General features: G+C 37.8%; 1 protein-coding gene across 4 annotated transcripts in view; it reads left to right on the top strand.

Annotated features, from left to right (window-relative positions):
- The first annotated feature begins 3,819 nt into the window (after positions 1 to 3,819).
- Positions 3,820 to 18,346, top strand: part of farp2 (FERM, RhoGEF and pleckstrin domain protein 2) — a 63,768-nt gene continuing 49,241 nt past the window's right edge. For 2 of the 4 annotated variants that reach the window (XM_077198911.1, XM_077198910.1), the window contains exons 1-2: positions 3,820 to 4,085; positions 5,922 to 6,179. In XM_077198911.1, coding sequence (XP_077055026.1) covers positions 5,976 to 6,179 — 204 coding nt within the window. In that variant the 5' untranslated portion in view covers positions 3,820 to 4,085; positions 5,922 to 5,975. The remainder of the gene's footprint in view (positions 4,086 to 5,921; positions 6,180 to 18,346) is intronic. The other 2 variants (XM_077198907.1, XM_077198909.1) reach the window with 2 other exon arrangements.

The raw sequence follows: 18,346 nt of genomic DNA, 5'->3' as shown, positions 1-18,346 counted from the left end.
CAAAGATTTGACGATGGATTATGTGGGAGGCTACCTAGCTCCGACCGTGGCGATTATATTAAAAAACTTACTCTCAGCAATGGTGAGATCTTGCCGGATCCCTACGCAATTCCTGACGATCTTTGGATTGTGGATGACAAGAAGTGGCCAGCAATTGTATGGCCTGATATATATAATTATCTAATTCAGACCCAAGTGTGTAGGCTATACAAGAGAAATGATTCGAGCGTACAAATCCCTTGATGCATAGGCCTACAACTACGTGGCTACTATGTGGTCATGTGCAGCTCGTCAAATACTTTGAAATACTTTCGTCAAATACATTGATGCTGCACCGAATTTTTGCGTGTTGAGGTCAGATGTCCTCCCTAGTCAAAGGCAAGGCATTAAAGCCAAGCCTTATGATGCCTGGGTGTATGTCCATAAGTATGGCGCTAGAAATGTGTCTTTATTACATGCGAGAAAATAAATGATCTGAGAGAAGAAAAAAAAGTTTGAGAAAAAAAAAAAAAAAGTTTGAGAGAAAAAGTTATCACACTGATAGCAAAAAAGCATTTCATGAGAGAAAAAAGAATATTTGAGAAAAAAAGTTTTCATACCAATAGCAAAAAATAATATTTGAGACTAAAAAAGTTTTGAGAGAAAGTATTTTCTCATAGAACATAAAAAAATATAAATTTTGAAATTTTTAAAATTATTTCTGAGAAAAAAAATCTCTCTCAAAATACTTTGAAAAAAATCTCGAATATATATTTTTTGCTATCAGTGTGAAAACATTTTCTCTAAAAATAAAAAGTGTTTCTCTCAAAACGCTTTTCTTTGCTCTCGATGCAATTTTTTGCTCTCGTGTCAGGATTTTGCTTTAGCTGTGAAAATTGTGTCATGGGCGGGGCCACGTTCTTTTTTTTTCCTATTGGAACGTTCCTATTGGCCAGTCGGGTGAGCATCGTCTTATCTTAGGAGTCGAACTGAATCATTACACCATTGTACACCAGAGCCCTTTTCACCGCTGGTTCCGTCCAGCCCAGAGACCCCTTCACCGCTGGTTCCGTCCAGCCCAGAGACCCCTTCACCGCTGGTTCCGTCCAGCCCAGAGACCCCTTCACCGCTGGTTCCGTCCAGCCCAGAGACCCCTTCACCGCTGGTTCCGTCCAGCCCAGAGACGCCTTCACCGCTGGTTCCGTCCAGCCCAGAGACCCCTTCACCGCTGGTTCCATCCAGCCCAGAGACCCCTTCACCACTGGTTCCGTCTCACCGCCACGGCCGCCCGAAGGGTCCTCTCCGCCGCGGCCGCCCAAAGGGTCTTCACCGCCGTGGCCACGCCCACGTCCTGTTCCGCCCTGGACGCCCGAGGGTCCAACAGCTCCGCCCTGGATGCCCGAGGGTTCGTCTGCTCCGCCGTGGCCACGCCCACGCCCACGTCCTGCTCCGCCCTGGCCGCCTGCTCGTCTTGCGCCGCCCATGCCGCCTGCAAGTCCTGCTCCGCCCTGGCCGCCTGCTCGTCCTGCTCCGCCCAGACCGCCTGCAAGTCCTGCTCCGCCCTGGCCGCCTGCTCGTCCTGCTCCGCCCAGACCGCCTGCAAGTCCTGCTCCGCCCTGCCCGCCCCCTCGTCCTGCTCCGCCTGGACCATCCTGGAGTCCGACCTACTGCACCCGGTCTGCCTTCCCGTCACGGACTCCAGAATGCCCACCCTCCCACCCCTCTTCTACGGCGTGAGGACACGCCTACCGGGAGGGGGGCGTTATGTCACAGTCTTCGTCTGCACCAGTCTGTCTTTGTCATCACTACACTTCCCAGGATCCCGCTTGTCTCCTCACCTGAACTCACTTCCTCATTAACCACCTGTTTCTCGTCATGATCATCTGTCACCTGTCTTCACATCATTAGTGTTCATTGGTTTGTGTATTTAGTTCCCTCTGCCCAGTCATTCTTTGTTGGTCTTTGTTTATACGTCACCTTTGTGTGTATGCTTTGTGTCTGCCTTAACCTGATCCTGGAAATGGAATAAATCTATGTTTGAATTGGAACCTGTCGACCATCGTCTTCTTCAACCCGCACACACCCATGACACTTAGAGCTGAGAAGGACTTATGGGTGGATCTTCTGGGTGGGCGGAGAGATAGAAAGGACACAGTTTATGAGGAGTGTGGTAAGAATGAATCACTGAATGTAATATCAGTCCAAGTGTTTTTATTTAAGTCAGTTCAACAGAAAACAAAACTATTATTACTACTAATACCACTAAATGACATATTGACACTATCTTTATTTTTTTTAAAATAATTTTGAATCATCGCTCATGGGAAATGTTTCAGTTTTATAATTCAAACCACAGAAGTCTACAACCTATTCCCATGATGTATTATAATAAGGTATTATAATATTTTATCTTCTCTGTATTTTTATGATTTTTTACATTTGATCTGTTTCACTCATTATGTGTTATTTCAAATGAAGGTGGTATTTCAGAGATTCAATGACAGTAAAACATTTTGACCTTGGCAGCGCTGTAAATAATACAATATACAGAAGCCTGTATTATAATAGCTTTAAAAAAAAACGTTTTCATTTGAGTGAAGTATTCATTTTGCTAAAACGTGTGCAGCTACACATTGGCCACTAGGGGGCAAAAGTGTCAATGGCTTCAAGATTGTGTTTCCATAAAATCGAAAACAAATGTTCTTAATCAGAGCAAACCATTAACTTCCGTGCATATGTTCTTTAGAATTATAAAACATTTATGAATAAATAAATAATGTTCAAATTGTAATAAAAAAAGGCACTGTGTCTCCCCTAGACTGTAGGCCTACTCAGGTGCGATGTATTGAGGTGTACAATGAACATCAACGAGGGGAGCTTAGTCTACAGTTAGGAGATATGATCAACATCATACAGAAGAGTACTGATGGTACTGTTGCAACACAACCCTGCTATTCCAAATGAAATTAGTCTAAAATTAACGAAACTTGCATGCTCATTGTCTACTCTGCTGTTTTTTAGGGTTCCTGGAGGGCCGTATGGGTGCAGGATGGACAGCGGGGCTGGTTCTCTGCTACATGTGTGGTAGAGATCACCAATGAAGATGTGAAGAGACATCACCTTCGTCAGCGGTATCATGTCCTACAGACAGCCACACGCCTGCTGAAACAACGCAGGAGGCCTTGAACAACGAACCACAACATGCTTTAAATGAGAGACTGCTTTGCTTGACAGTCTATATTCAGAGACTTTGACTGCATTTTTTTCACTTTCTGACTTGAATATATATATATATACTGTATATAATTCAGTTTTAGTTTGTCTTTTGGTCTTAGTTTATATTTGTATGTAGGCTATGTGTATGTATAGGCCTATATGTTTCACTGTGTTTTATGTCTGGTTTTACAGAACAACTCCAAATTTCCTTATGCGACTGAAGCTACTTTCTATTATGACAAATAACCTGGTCACTACTGTCAGAAAATGTGGGGTTGCTGCTTTTGTTTCTTTTTATGCAATGTACTGTGTAGGTAATGCTTATCGTTATGTTCCCTTTTATTTTGTTGAAATAGATTTTTTAATGATAATCTATATCCCTCTATGCACTTAGTCTTAGTTAGTGACTCCTAAATGATTTGCTTAGGCTATATGTCAACTGTTTTAAATGTCACCTTACATACAAAGTTTACTTATTTTGCATGTGATCATACAGTATGTATGGCATTATTTGGCATTCCTGCAATACTTGGAAAGAGAATATAGTGGAGAAACAACTCGTTTTTTTTTTGTGCAACTAAATTAATCAATAGTTTAAATTTCGTTTCTTATTTATTAGGCTATAGAAAACTATTCAATGTAAATGTTTCCATAACTATATCATCAACAAAAGATATGGCATTTCGAAACCAATCAAATCAATCCGCAGGTACACCTCTCAGCCAATAGCTGTCGACGATTTCAGTACTAAACTGAACCAATAGAAGGCAAGATCGGTCCGAAGTCGTCCAATCAGAACGCAGCTTTGGCCGCAGTTCGCCTACAACGACGGTCGGAGTCGGACGTGTAACTCGTTTAGAGTTGAAGAAATACCAGGCGAAAAATAAAAGGTATGATGTCGATTTATCACGAAATAGAGATTTAAAGCAAATGCGAACCAGTAATATTGGCATTAGTTTTTTTTAAACGTGTCTCAGTGAAGCTTACGGTAGAGTTTTATGATCTCTTTGCATGTTTGTGCGGTTTGACTAAACTTTCTCAGTCTTTGTTTCATCTCTGTAATAACAAACAGTAAAATGTGCGCTTTTATTTTTCGTTGCAGTTGGGGATATTGTTGTCGGTGTTTGTGAAATACTCTCACACGAGAAGTAAAATGAGTTTGTCGTGGGTTAGGATTGCAGAGATTTTTTTTTATCGTAGGTGAACTGGATGCATGCAGCTTTAACTCATTACATTATACAGCTCTATAATTTGTATAGTCTTTTCATTTGATAGTTTTTAAACATTGTTACACGATCAAGTGCAAGATAATTGCTTCATTGCTAAAAACAAAACGATAAATGGTTGCCGATTATTGTTTAGCGGTAGGAATTGCTCCAAATCTTGGATGAAGTATTCATTCTCAAATATGTTCACTTCATTCCTATGAGGGGAAATGGGTCAATTTGGATCACAGCTTGCAAGTTGAGCCTGTGCTTTGAAGGCATTCCAGTCAAATTGTTTAAACCAACCTGTTGCATTAAAGTGCCAGAATCAAGAATTATTTTGGATTTAATCCCGAGTGAATGTGATTCTCATCAAAACAGTGGAGCTTGTTTACTTAGGATGTTGTAGTTGGTCGTGTAAAATTGATGCTTTAGTGTTTCCATTGTTAATCAGACCTCATGCAAGTCACTACTAAATGGGACGGTACATTAGTATTTTGTAAGGCTCTTGGAGCTTGTCTTGTGTTCATGTCACCGCTGTTGTGCTGGCCAATTTCGACAGGAACTGAATGAAGTGCCATGTGAAAGAAAGGGAGCTGGGTCATAATTATTTTTTCTTAAAGTATAAATCGTGTCATTAAAGATATTTTGAATGTGTAGAGCTGTCAATGAATGTTAGGCTGACAATAAATGCATCAGCTCAGATTGGCTCATGTCAATCATATAAAGTTGTCATGAAATGGAAATTATTCTGTTTTGTAAATGCATCTTTTTGATCTTATTTTGAACGATTCATCCATGTATATGTTTTTTTTTTAGCTCATTTATAATCAATATCATAACATCGGTTGGACTTCTCGAAACGTTTAGTCTGATTAAGTCCTGCTGCTTTCTTAAAATCATTCTCTAGCTTGCATTCAGATCTGCTTCCATCCAATCAACAACTGATGGAAAGTCCCTGCTATACATTTTTTTTCTTCAGCAATCCATTTCATACGGATATACGCCACAAAAGAAAAGATCCAACTCTACATTGTTAGTTCACCCAACAATTAAATTTCTGTTATTAATTACCCACTTTCATGTCGTTCCAAACTTGTTAGACATTTGTTCATCTTCGGAACACAAATTAACACATTTACTGTTCTCTCCATAGACACCTACTCACCTACCACTTTGACACTTCAAAAAGTTCATAAAGGGACAAAAAGCTCTCAGATTTCGTGTTTCGAAGATGAACGAAAGTAAAACAGGTTGGAACGACATGAGGGTGACTAATTGATGAGAGAATTTTCATTTTTGGGTGAACTATCCCTTTAATGATGAATGATTTAGGTCATTATGTTCAGTGGTGGGAATAATTACTATCTTTGTAGATCCAGTTTCATCTGTTTTCATAATAGTATCTTCTTTGAATCCTGGAGTAGTCCTTTTATAATCTGCAATGATATCAATTCCTGTATAACTGGCGTAAGATTTAATTTCATTGTGTCATTTCTTTGATTGTTGTGTTGTCTCCAGGCTGGGGTGTGTGTATGTGTGAGAGAGAGGGGGTAGGCTGCATTGGGAGCAGCTATGGGTGAGATCGAGGGCACCTACCGCTCCTTGCAGACCCCTGCAGGGACACGGCTCGGAGCTCAGAACAACACCGGCATCAGCACCCTGGAGCCCGGGCAGAGCCTCAGTTCGGCTATGGGAGCGGGAGGGAAAGGCCACAACAAGGGCCTTCAGATCCGTGTCCAGGGTCTGGACGATGCTCAGGAGTTCTATGAGCTTGAGGTGAGACACTTCACATCAATTTCTTTATTTTTTCCGTGTCTGTTCATCTCCTTATCGGCCTGGGTGAGACTTCCTGAATTGTAAAAAAAAAAAAAAAAAAAAAAAAAAAAAATTCACCAATATAACATTTGTATTTTAATTTGACTGTTCAAAAGCCATTACTCCAGAATTCAGTGTCACATGATCCTTCAGAAATCATTGAAACATGCTGATTTTCTGCTCAAACATTTCTTATATTATTATGATATTAATGTTAAAAACAGGACTGCTTAATTTTTTGTGATATTAGGCTACATATTTTCAGGATTTTTTTTGATGAAAAGAATCGTTTGTAATATTGTTAATGTCATTACTACCACTTGTGGTCAATTTAATGCATCTTGGCTGAATAAAATATTAGCCTAATAAAAAAAGGGGCTTACTAACCCCACACTTTTGAATCACGTGACATTTTTTTATGTGCTGAAATGTTTAAGTTATAATACGTGTAGGCTAAGTAAAAAGTGCTTTATATTGCTTATAAATTGTTAGTAGACAAAAATAAGTATAATTAAATATAATTCTTTATTTCTATAGCTTAGGCTACTCTTTGGATCTTTTTGACAATGCCTGTTGTTGGAGCTCCTGAAGTGATGCATATCACGTATTGTTAACTTGCACCCTGATCATACTTTTTTTTTATAGTTGTCTGGTTAATTGTTTGCCTGGTTGTTTTGTTTGTTCGATTCCACTGCACAAATATTGTACATTTGCTATTCTGTTTGCAAAGCTACCCAAAGTTTATTTAAAAATACGTGTACTTTAGCAACTGTGTTTGGTTTTGACCATTTGCGGCTGTGCTGGAGAATGTAAACGACCGTCTCTCCGGAGACCGCTGGCAGTCTTGCTTTTGCGTGCCGGTTGTGGTTGGTGACAGCTGCCACATGGCTTTAGCTCTTAAATCCTGCATCTTTAAGTCTGTTTTACACCCAAGGCCTAAAATCACTTTCTAAGTGCTAGCCTGGGTGTAGTTACACATTTGACAAATGCATTTTGTCCTTTGATGTTGTTTATTAATCACAATGGGTGAAATGATCTGAAAAAGCAAAAGTCTTTGGTGAAAATGCATTGCTTGAGTTTCCTACAATATGACATCAGCATTTGACTGCAAAATTACATGAGCGGGGCAAGATTTAAGGTCTTGTTTGTGGGTTTGTGCACCGTTGAGATTAGCAGTGTGGCTTTTAAAACACTTTTACTATTGCCAGCTGTTCAGGCAAGGACTTGGAAACATTTCACTAGCTTTACTGCGGCAACACCTGAATTTATCTTAACCTCTCCTTTATATTTTGCTGGGCTGACAATGACACAGAAGATTATCTAAATGATGTTAAATGTGGTGTTATAAGACAGCCTTACTGTTTTAGTGGACTGAGGATGAAACTTCCCATAATTAGATCAGATAACCGTATGCTTTGAATTCCCCTGTTACAAAGATCAAACACGGGAGAGTGGAAAATGGTCATTATCCAGCTTTATTAGGCTACAGGACTCTGGAATGCGGTGGTGACACCAAACATGCTGTACTGAAGCGGAGAGACCTTGCTGGAGGTAAATGACTGTTCATATTATGTCTAGATAATGGAAGAACAATGGGGTCAGCTCTGGTTTAAAGATTTATTACTCTTTCTAGTGTTCCCCAGGAGTGCATTGGGACTTGTTTTCCATTACTCTTTATTTAGCACTGCCAAGTGCGTATGAATTGCGGTATTGATTGATCTGCTGTCAGATGATGTGGATGTTTCATTAGGCAGATTGTGTTTAATGATTCATAAGGCAACATGGCTTCGTGATCTGTTCCATGATGCACAAACCGGCGATAACGCAGTCTGGTGTTGCTCATGAAAGGGTTTTGTTTATTCTCAGTAGGAGTGTGTGTGCACGTGCACTTGTGTGCTCACTGCATTGTGGTTCTGCAGTCATGTTGCCACATCTGTTTCCAAGATGGGACTGTATTCTCGTAAGCACAGTCAGGTACTCGAGTGTGAGAGCTGTGGGAAAATATCCCGAATTGACCCTCAGGATAAAACTACCAGACCAAAGAAATAAAGACAGATGTGCTAAACTTCTGTTCATGTTAGTCTAAACAAACAAAGTATGCATTGTCTGGTGATGGTTGTAATGTAATGAAAGTTTATCATTTGAGCATGTTTTTAAGTCCTGTCAGTTTCATTCAAGCGCGAAAAGACACAAAAAAATTCAGTTCAGAATTTGCGCTGTTTGCACTCAGTTGCGCAGACGTCACGCAAACCGAATTCAGTTCTCTTTATGCCCATCTTGGTGAGTATCTTCGTAAACACAGTCACTTGAGTTCAGTGAACGTAAACAATTGATTTCATTTCATTGAAACAATTGATATCATTATATTGGATCCATTCATCAGGTATTTAAGTGACCGCAGCCCAATAAACCTTCTGCCATCCGTATCATTGATTTTAGTCGAACAACAGAAGATGAAGAGAAAATCCCCCTTAAGAAAGATTAATTAAATTTTACTGTGCAGACTATGCAGTGTTATTTTACATTTGACTAAATTTCTGTACCTGAATACTGTAAAGGTCCTTGCACACTGAGTCCGAAATCTTTGTATGGGTTTTTTCGTATTCGTGATGCGGTGGCTCTGAATTGTCAAACCATTCAAACTGCTTTCTACGGATGCGAAAAACGCAGAAAATCGAACCCGATCCAATTTTTTTAATGACGAACGAAAGTTTCGGATGCAGTGTGCAAGCGTGATTGACATAAGGTGAGGTCGCATTTATTTTTTAACGAGCGAAAATTTCATACGCGAATTTCGGACTCCGTGTGCAAGGGCCTTAAGACTTACCTGAAAAGCATAAAAAAGCATTTTCTATGCAGATCCACTCCCCTAAAAAACCCAGTCATTATAGAATGATTAATTTTTTCCAAATAGAGCTATTAAATACCGAAGCCCTGAACCGCAACGTAAAATTTTTTTCGAAATGTTTTGACTTTATTCTCAAAATTATAGAATTTTTTTTATAGAATTTTTTTTTTTTTGCCTTACGGTTCAGGGCTTCTGTAATTAAAGCAACTTGCACTGACATATCTTAAAATATGTCCGTGCCATTGTTTTGTCTCAAGATGCACACCAGTAATGTTTTTTTTTCTAAGCCATGTTTAAAAAAGCTACTTAAATGTCCTAATTTAACTAAGGCCTAATCCTGTCTTAATCTAATCCCTGTCTTTGAAACCAGGCCATATTGATAAACGGCTATGCATGAAGGTACTAATTGTTCAAAACTTTAAAGGCCAATAAAAAGTATTAAAGCTGAAACATAAATTAGAAAACTAGTCAGTCTCACTGATAGACTGTTTGTTTGGTAGATTAGTATTTGTCTGTTCTGATCCATCTTAATTTAAACGTACTTATTATTATTATTATTTTTTTTAATGGTTTTAAATATAAATTGGCATGAAATTCACAGCTGTTTTATTTTAGAAACTGGCAGGTTCATATAGACTGTAATGATTTGTCATGAGGGCGTGTGCATATTGGGCACCAGTCTGTTTTTTCTGACTCTAACCTCATTCCCAGTTCACCCAGAAACCCACTGACATGCTCTCCTCGTCTGTGAGCCGCTCCTATGCATCACCAACTTGTAATTTGTGTTGCCATCTAAATGCTGAAGGCATGCAGCAATCCCAGCCTCAGCTTGTATTTCTGGATATGGGTTTGTTCTCTCCTCCACAGCATCTGCCCGAGTAATAATTTTCTCCAACTTTGAAATCAGGGAAAATGTATTTAAGGACTTTTACTCCTTAGTTGGATGTAATCTTTAGTTTTCTTTTTGTGCTTTGTAACCAATTTGTGAATATTTGGGCCTATTGTAAATGCCAGGTGTAAATGACACTAATTCGAGACTAATGTTTGATCAAGGAAATTGGTCTAAATTGCACTATATTGTCTCACCAGTGCTGACACTTTGCACGCTACATTATAAGTGTCTGTTATGGTGATGCGTCAACAGTTGTCACAACACCTCATTTCTATTTTTGACACGTTAATGAACTACACCAGAGTCACTTTATTTGTCTGAACTACAGTGTTTTTACTGTAAAATGTAAATTAACTGTACTATTAATTGTATTGGTTGCATGTTTAATTTATTTTTGGTCTACTAATTTAAATCCTATTACTGTTCAAAAGTTTGATTTTGGTAAGATGTTTTTAATTTATTATGCACACCAAGACTGCATTTATTTGATTCAGTAAAATAATACCGTATAAACAGTAATATTGTGAAATATTTATACAATTTACAATAACTCTTTTCTATTATAATATATTTTAAAATGTTTTGTATTCCTGTATGGCGAAGCCAAATTTTCAGTAGTCATTGCTCCGGTCTTCGGTGTCACATGATCCTTCAGATCATGGTGTAAAAAAAAAAAAAACCCAGTCGTCTTCTTATTAATGTTGAAATCAGTTGTTCTGCTTAATCATTTTGTGGAACTGTTATACTTTTTAAAGGATTATTTAATAAGTAGAAAGTTTTAAAAACTGCTTATTTGAAATGGAACTCTTTTGTAACATTTACAATGTCTTCACTGTCACTTTTAAGGAGTTTAATGCATCCTCTCACTAAATAAGTATTACTTTTTACAAGTCTTGCTGACCCCAAACTTTTGAACGGTAATGTATTTGGTTATAGTGGAATCAAAATTATCATAGTCAATTATTATAAGATGGATTTCTGTTGATTAGGATAGATAAGCTGTGTCTGAAATTACATTAGTTGTAGAGTATGCGAAGAAGAACTGTTCTTTAGATATGGGCTGTAAATGCATTGCGGGACATACTTCATCTGCCGTTATCCTTTGATCCGCCTGTTCTTTGATCTATGACATACTTATAACAGCCACAAAAATAATTTACTTGGCTGTTGTTAAAGTATAATAACTACAAAGGAACAACTTTATTGGTACCTGTAGCGCTTGCACTTGCTCAGTTCAAATTTCGTGGCTCTACAGCTCCCATTGCATAATGGGAAAGTAAAGTGTCCACTGGCTCCACACTTTAGAATTGCTTGTTATTGTTTGCCTACTGTATCATGAATGCTGTATATTCTGAAATCCTACCAATTTGATGTATGTTTTTTGCATATTACATACTAGGGAGATGCGCATATTTGGACGCAGGTGATAGTCAATCACCCGTTTTTGTCTAGTCTATTTTCAAGCTTACGGCTGATTAGTCTGTGTCGGGGGCAGTGCTTATCCTGAGATGATTTGTTGCCATGATATTTCCAGTATAAACAGGCTTGAGACACTCTGACTGTCAGACGTCTGGCTCCCTGTGGGTTTTTGTTCACTAGGCCAATAGGAAGTGATGAGGAAGCCGCTACAACAGCCCAAACTTCCTGTTCCATCCACACCCATGGGACGACACAGGCCTCTGCTTGCTCTCCCAGATAATCACCCAAGCTGTCAGTCAAAGTCACGGACAGGCTTATTGCCGTGTGCGTGTCTGTGAATGCGTCTGTGTGCATATTAGTTCTACACAGTGTTATTTTAGTACTATGGGTAAATTTGTTTTTATGTAACAAGTGGTTTTACTTCACTATAAAAAAACATGTTTCTACAAAAGACAAATCTATTCAATACTAGGGATGCACGATATATCGACCATATATCGATATCGGCCGATAAATGGTCTTTTTTGATGTTATCGTTATCTATCCGATAAGAAAATTTGGCCGATATATCAAAGCCGATAGATAATAGATTATTTACTTCAGTTGAGAGATGCCGCTGTTCGCCATGATGGTTCTGAATGATTGGATTCACTTCGAAAAGGAAGATACAGTTCAGTGCAACATGTGCAGCACAAATCTGTCACATAGGCTTCATAACACTATAATAAAAACGCCTGTAAAAGAATGTTGTGAATTCTTGTTCGCCAGTGTTTCAGCGCGACGAGCGCGTTGTTTTGGAAAGAGCGCATCTATGGAGTTAAGCCTTCATGACAAGCATAGTCAAGTTCTCTTGAGCATTCGCAGCATTCTGTGCCATTGTAAGTTGTAATATGTTTATTTTGTGTATATATATCTGTATTATTATATATATTATCCTATATTATTAATCTAATATAGGATGCGTTTGGTTGAGTTAATGAACGATGCAGTAGCGCTTCATTGTACCGGTGATCATCTTTATAGCCTATTTAGCGTGCGCGCAGCTCAAACAGCAATGCACATTCCTAACTATAATTGGGACTGTCATATACATGCCATTATAATGAGAACACTATTGTAATAAAACGTTGTGAATTCTCTGGGTTTAGTTGCCGTGTTTCAGCGCGTTGTTGTGGGAATAGCTCGTCCAGAACAGGGATTACTACAACATTGTGAACAGCACAAGTTCGATTGTGCATTCACGTCATTTTGTGCAGATAAGTCGTAATATAAAGTTGATGTAAAATAAATATCTGATTAATCTCACATATGATGCGTTTCGTGGATTTAAACAGCCTGCTAGAAAAGTTCTTCAGTTTCCCGGTGCTCGTTCTCTTCAGCATCAGATCAAACAACAATGCAAAACATTAAAAGCTATGATTGGGACTGTCATATAATTATAATTGTATTCACTATTGTAATAAATTTGTAAATTCTTTGGGTTTGCATTCTTCAGCAACCGTTGAGTTGATTAACCTTCTAGCAAAGCGATTTGGTTTAACGTTCGTTCTCTTCAGCTTCAGCGCGCGCAGCCCACACAGCAATGTCATTTGAAACAGTAACTAAGCTATTAAAGATTTTTACTATCACTGTAATATTAAAAATGTTTAATTTTTTTCAAAAATATTGTGTTATAATTAATAACTACCATTATTTTGTTCTCGTATTATTTTCATCAACGATATGGTTTGATAAAAATAATTTCCTTATTGTCCGTGCAGAGGCGATTCCATTTTATTGATCCATTTTGTTTCTTTATATGCAGCCCAATGTTATCCAATGACTTGTTTGCATTATTTAGGTATTTTATTTTTTGTTAGGCAATAGATTTTTTGATAACACTTTACAATAAGGTCTCATTTGTTAATGCATTAACTAACGGAGAGCAATAGCCTTTGTTATAGTAGTTAATAAAATATGTGTGTTCATGTTAGTTCACAGTGCATTGACTAATGTTAACAGATACAACTTTCTTAAAAATGTCTTATAAAATTGTTGGTTCATGCTAACTAATGCTAACAAAATTAAACCGTATTATAAAGTGTTACCATTTTTTTAATAAAGAAAGTTGCCCATAGGAGTGTAAAATTTATTTTAAAAGTTAAGGAATCTTACACTGGTTCAAACTAGGCTGTACTGTATTGTATATGTTTGATTTATGTTAAAAGTGTTTGAGACAAGGCTTTTAATGGTGAGCCTTTTGTTTATGTATACAGGCTATCAAAGTATATACATTTTTTTAATTTAGATTTATCGGCCAATATATCGGTTATCGGCTTTCAAATGTAAAGAATTATCGGTTATCGGTATCGGCCAAAATGTTCATATCGGTGCATCCCTATTCAATACCATGCCATTCGAGTGCATACAAAACTACAACATTGACCTAAATTTGTACTCCTAACAAGGACTCCGGCAGCTGTGATGGTGTGGGCTCGTCTTAGAACATCGTTTTTTATAATTTAGTTTGACATGTTTTCTCAGCTCTCGAAACAAAGAGAGAACATGCACGCATACACATTTGCATGGAATTTGACCAGTGCACGCAACACGCCATTCAAGCCCTACTGTGACCTTCTGAGGAATCTATTGGAGAGTTGGGGCTCTGCGGGGGGAACGGCAGAAATAGATAGCATTAAACGGAGACGGTAGAGGACTCTCGCACAACCCAGGGCCAGAGCATGCTGCATGTTAGGAGATCCCCCTGCTTTCAGTCCTGAAGAGAGGCAGAAGTTGTTGTGTGTGTGTGTGTGTGTGTGTGTGTGTGTGTGTGTGTGGTAGCATGTCACACTAGTTCTCTTACTGAGCTGACACTGTGCCAGGACCAGGAACCTTGCCAAATACTCTCCAATGAGGGTCTGTTCACAGCTGCTTGCAGAGAGAGAGAGGGTAGAGAGCCCCCTTTATCTGCTCAATGACACTATGCAACAGATATAAATACACCTTAGCCATGTAATAATGTCCTCTTTGTCTGGACAAATACTTTTTATGCAACTCTACAAATTTATCGCCGGTCTGCAAGTTTTGGTGATGATGCATCAAAATGTTACATTTATACTTGCTACACTTACTTTTGGGTCAATGACATTATTATTAGTTTTTTGTCCAGATGTGTTATTAAAACCTACATTACAAACGCAACTCGTGCATACACTATTTTGAATAATCTGAATGAATTAACATGTTTTTAATTTCTGAATTAAAAATAAATTTGATATTTTTTTGGGGCGGCACTTAGTCAACTGTATCCCTGTCCTGATATCGGAGAGAATTGTTCAAGAAAAAAATGTTGGATTCACTTTATTTTGATAGTCCCTTTAACACGTTCTGTTGAAGTTGCACCTACATGTCTACTAACTGTCATTAGAGTGCTAGTTGAGTATTAGAAGACTGGTAGGGTTAGAATAAGTTGGTATAAATAAGTACACACAAGTACTGGAATAAATGGGTAATGGTATAAAGTTTTTTTTTTTTTAAACCAACATTTTAAACTCTTTTAAAGGATTTTTCTCTTCTTTATTGTGCACACTTTTATCATTGTCTTTGTGAATATTTGCAAGAACTTGTGATAAACGTTAATGCATGATTCATGTAGGTCATAAAACTGATCTGTCCTGACTTTACACACTTGTAATTCAATCTTGGGCTTGCTCTCCATTGATGTTCAAGTAAAAATAGACACTAATTGCTGCATTGGATGTTTGAACTGGCTCAGGTCTTGAAAAACACAGCCTGTCTTTTAAAAGCTGAGAATGTCCAGTGGCCAGAAATGGTTTTTGATCCTACACAGACCTGGAAACAGTCACATTAAAAGACATTTCCTGTTCTTCAATGGATTTAATGGCATAACAGAAAGTAAAACATGCCTTTCAAAAACGTTGGCTCCATGTGCCAACTTTAATCCTTATTGGCAAAATTCCTTCCTTATAATGTCTGTGTTTTTCTTTTTAATAAAACAATGTGTGTTGTGTAAGACTGTGCAGAGGCCCAAAGTAGACATTCCCTCTGTGTTTATGTAGACGTTCTACCAGATTCTTTCCTTTGTTAATGTTGGAGCCATTTTTTAATGTGTTTTCAGACTCAACACAACTGTAACTAACAGTGAGGGAGCAGCAGTGACAGCAGGTAAATGGGCGGCTCTACAAAGAGAGGGTTAAATGGGATTGGTCAGTAGGCTAGGGGCTCCGCCCACACCTCAGCACCAGGAAGCGCAGGAACACTGGGCCTTTTTATTCAACCCGTAACAACAGAGGAAAGAAGCACTGTCATTCACTCCCTGCTTTGTGTTTAAGAGACCTGCAGAGCGATGAAAATTTGTGTGTGTTTTAATGAATATATATGAATGTGTTTAGTTTGTGTGAGGCACAGATGAGTCTTTGTGGAAGACAGTGCAGTGAGGGGGCTGCTTCGATCATTGGGAATGCGGAAAAGTGCAGACGGGCTGGCTGATGGGATTTCGGAGGAGGGAGTGGAGCAGGACTTGTCCAGCATGAGCAAACAAGCTCATAAATAGTTCAGTTGACAGACTAAAGAGGAATGAGTGGGAGGAATGGGTGGGTGGGAGTACACATGTTGTGTGTATTGGGCAGATTGTGTTGGTTTGGCATAGCTAGTATTGCAAGTAGTACAACCTTAGTCCAGCCTTTGGACAAGTCTTTAAAACTTATTAGATGATTTTTATTCTTAAGGGACTCTGGTTGTGAGTTTCTTTGTGTCAGACAACTTTAAAATGAGAATCCTCAAAAATAATGGCAAATGTCGCTGTTTATTTTGTAGTTGCTTGGAATGAACTAAGATTCAGTTTTGTAGCTGTAATGTCATTTTTTTTAACACCAAGTTCAGTTGAAAAATAGTTGCCTAAAGTATTGTTTAACAACACTGAGGTCAGTTGGCCTTTTTAGCTATATTTAGGAGTGCTCAACAGATATAGATTTTTTCAGTGTGTGATACCAATAACTAGAGGGCAAGATGGTTGATCATTTGAGATGCATGTGATATTAGGGATGCCAAAAGTTCCAATACTAAAAATGTTAAATTAAAATGAAAGAAAACTAGGGATCTACTACATTTCAGTGCCATAGCGGTTATCGGCCAAATTTTTTGGTCACATGACCTAACTACGCCTCAATAAGGTCTGAATTACTTCTTATTAATAGTTATAAATGTAGTTGTTAAATCTAGGTGTTGGGTAGGATTGAGGGATGTAGAATATGGTCATGCAGAAAAAGGTTTAAATATGTGCTTTATAAGCAGGGATGCACATAACTTTTTTTGGTCTCTGGTTCTCGATGGTTAAACTTGGCAGTTAATCCGCAAATGACATGTGGGTTCTGGATCAACTGCGATCCATTGCACCCCTAATAATTAATGAAAACACTTATCATGATTGCTATCTTACCAGAGATTGAGGAAAAATCCTACTCCAGTAAGTAAACGTGTCCCTGTTCCCAAAAATGTTCTTATCAGTAGCACCTCCCTTCACGTATTCTATTGTGCATTGTTTATTTTTACCACGTATGCACACCTGCGTACCAGTTATGTGCACCCCTGTTTATAAGTACTAATAAACGGCCAATATCCTTTTAATATGCATGCTAATAAGCAACTAGTTATTTGTGAGAATTGGACCCTAAACTAAAGTTACCAAATTTTTTTTGTTGTCGATATTGGCTATTTTATTGTGCATGCTTATTTCCATTGTTTACATTTAGATAACTTTTGCCGTCATCTAACACTCAGTATAAGTCCAAGTTGTGCTTAAATTAGGTATCATTTTAAAGAAGACCCTTGGATTATTTGATTACAGATTATTGCCAAAGTAAAAAAATTATAATAACTAAATCCAAAAAATGGAATTTTTAATGAAAATTATTTATGAACCTTATTTTATATAAAATATATATTTTATGAACCAACTTGAACGTGAAACAACTAGAAAATCAAAGCCATAAATCTAAATAAGTTGTGTTCCAGATTTGAGGTTGTTATCTCAAAAAATGAGCTTTCAGTAAGATTTTGTTTGGGCGCAGTAACAGATTTTCATTGGGTGCCAGCAAAACTCCACTGGTGCACACAGTAATTGGATTTGTTATTTGCAGTTGAGTTTTTCCCTCTCTCAATACTACAAACACAAACATACACACACACACATTTTTTTATAACACACATACTAACCACACTCTGACATCCATACCAACACACCCACACAAATATCGTTGCATAAGTTATCCAATTGGCTCTATAATATGCCGAAAACAGGAATACAGCGAGTATTTGCTTTATAGGCCAAACCTGAAAAAATGGCACCATCTGATAAAAAAAAAGTAAAAATTAATTTTGAAGCCTTGCCAACAGAATGAAAGCTTATTAACAAAGATTGTATCATTTTATAGTTAAATGGCCCTGGGATGAAAAATTGCAGTTTTCAATGGGGCCGTTTTTGTCAAAATGACGCTAAAGAGGGAGTATTTTGTGTACCTAGTGCAAAATAGATTTTTCAAAGAAAATGGGGATGAAATAGTAAAATTACAATAAAAATACACACCTGTGCCAAAATTCATGCAGTTAGCATTAACACAGACAAAGTTATCAAAAAAACAAAACTGAAAAAGCCAAAAATGTCCACAAGGACGCACAATTAATTATCAAAAAAGGCATCTCAAATAATACCAGTATTTCGACACAAATTCATTCATTACCTTTACTTGATGTAATTGAAGAAAGTTTTTACACAGTTAAAAAAATAAATAATTCATATTAAATCAGTTTACTACAATTAAACTTCGTCCTCCTACCTAAACTCCTAAATGAACATAACTGAACATTAAACACAAACATTTCAATCCTTTTACTAAAAACATAAAATAGCACTACTAATGCTGTCACTTGCAAAGCATGCTGGGAACTAGAGATCCCATACCAAGTTAGTTG

The sequence above is a fragment of the Siphateles boraxobius genome, unplaced genomic scaffold (genome assembly GCF_051911475.1).
Source record: "Siphateles boraxobius isolate OS27281-9 unplaced genomic scaffold, OSU_SipBor_1 41, whole genome shotgun sequence".
NCBI classification, from domain to species: Eukaryota; Metazoa; Chordata; class Actinopteri; order Cypriniformes; family Leuciscidae; genus Siphateles; species Siphateles boraxobius.
This window is presented reverse-complemented; position numbering and strand designations above follow the sequence as displayed.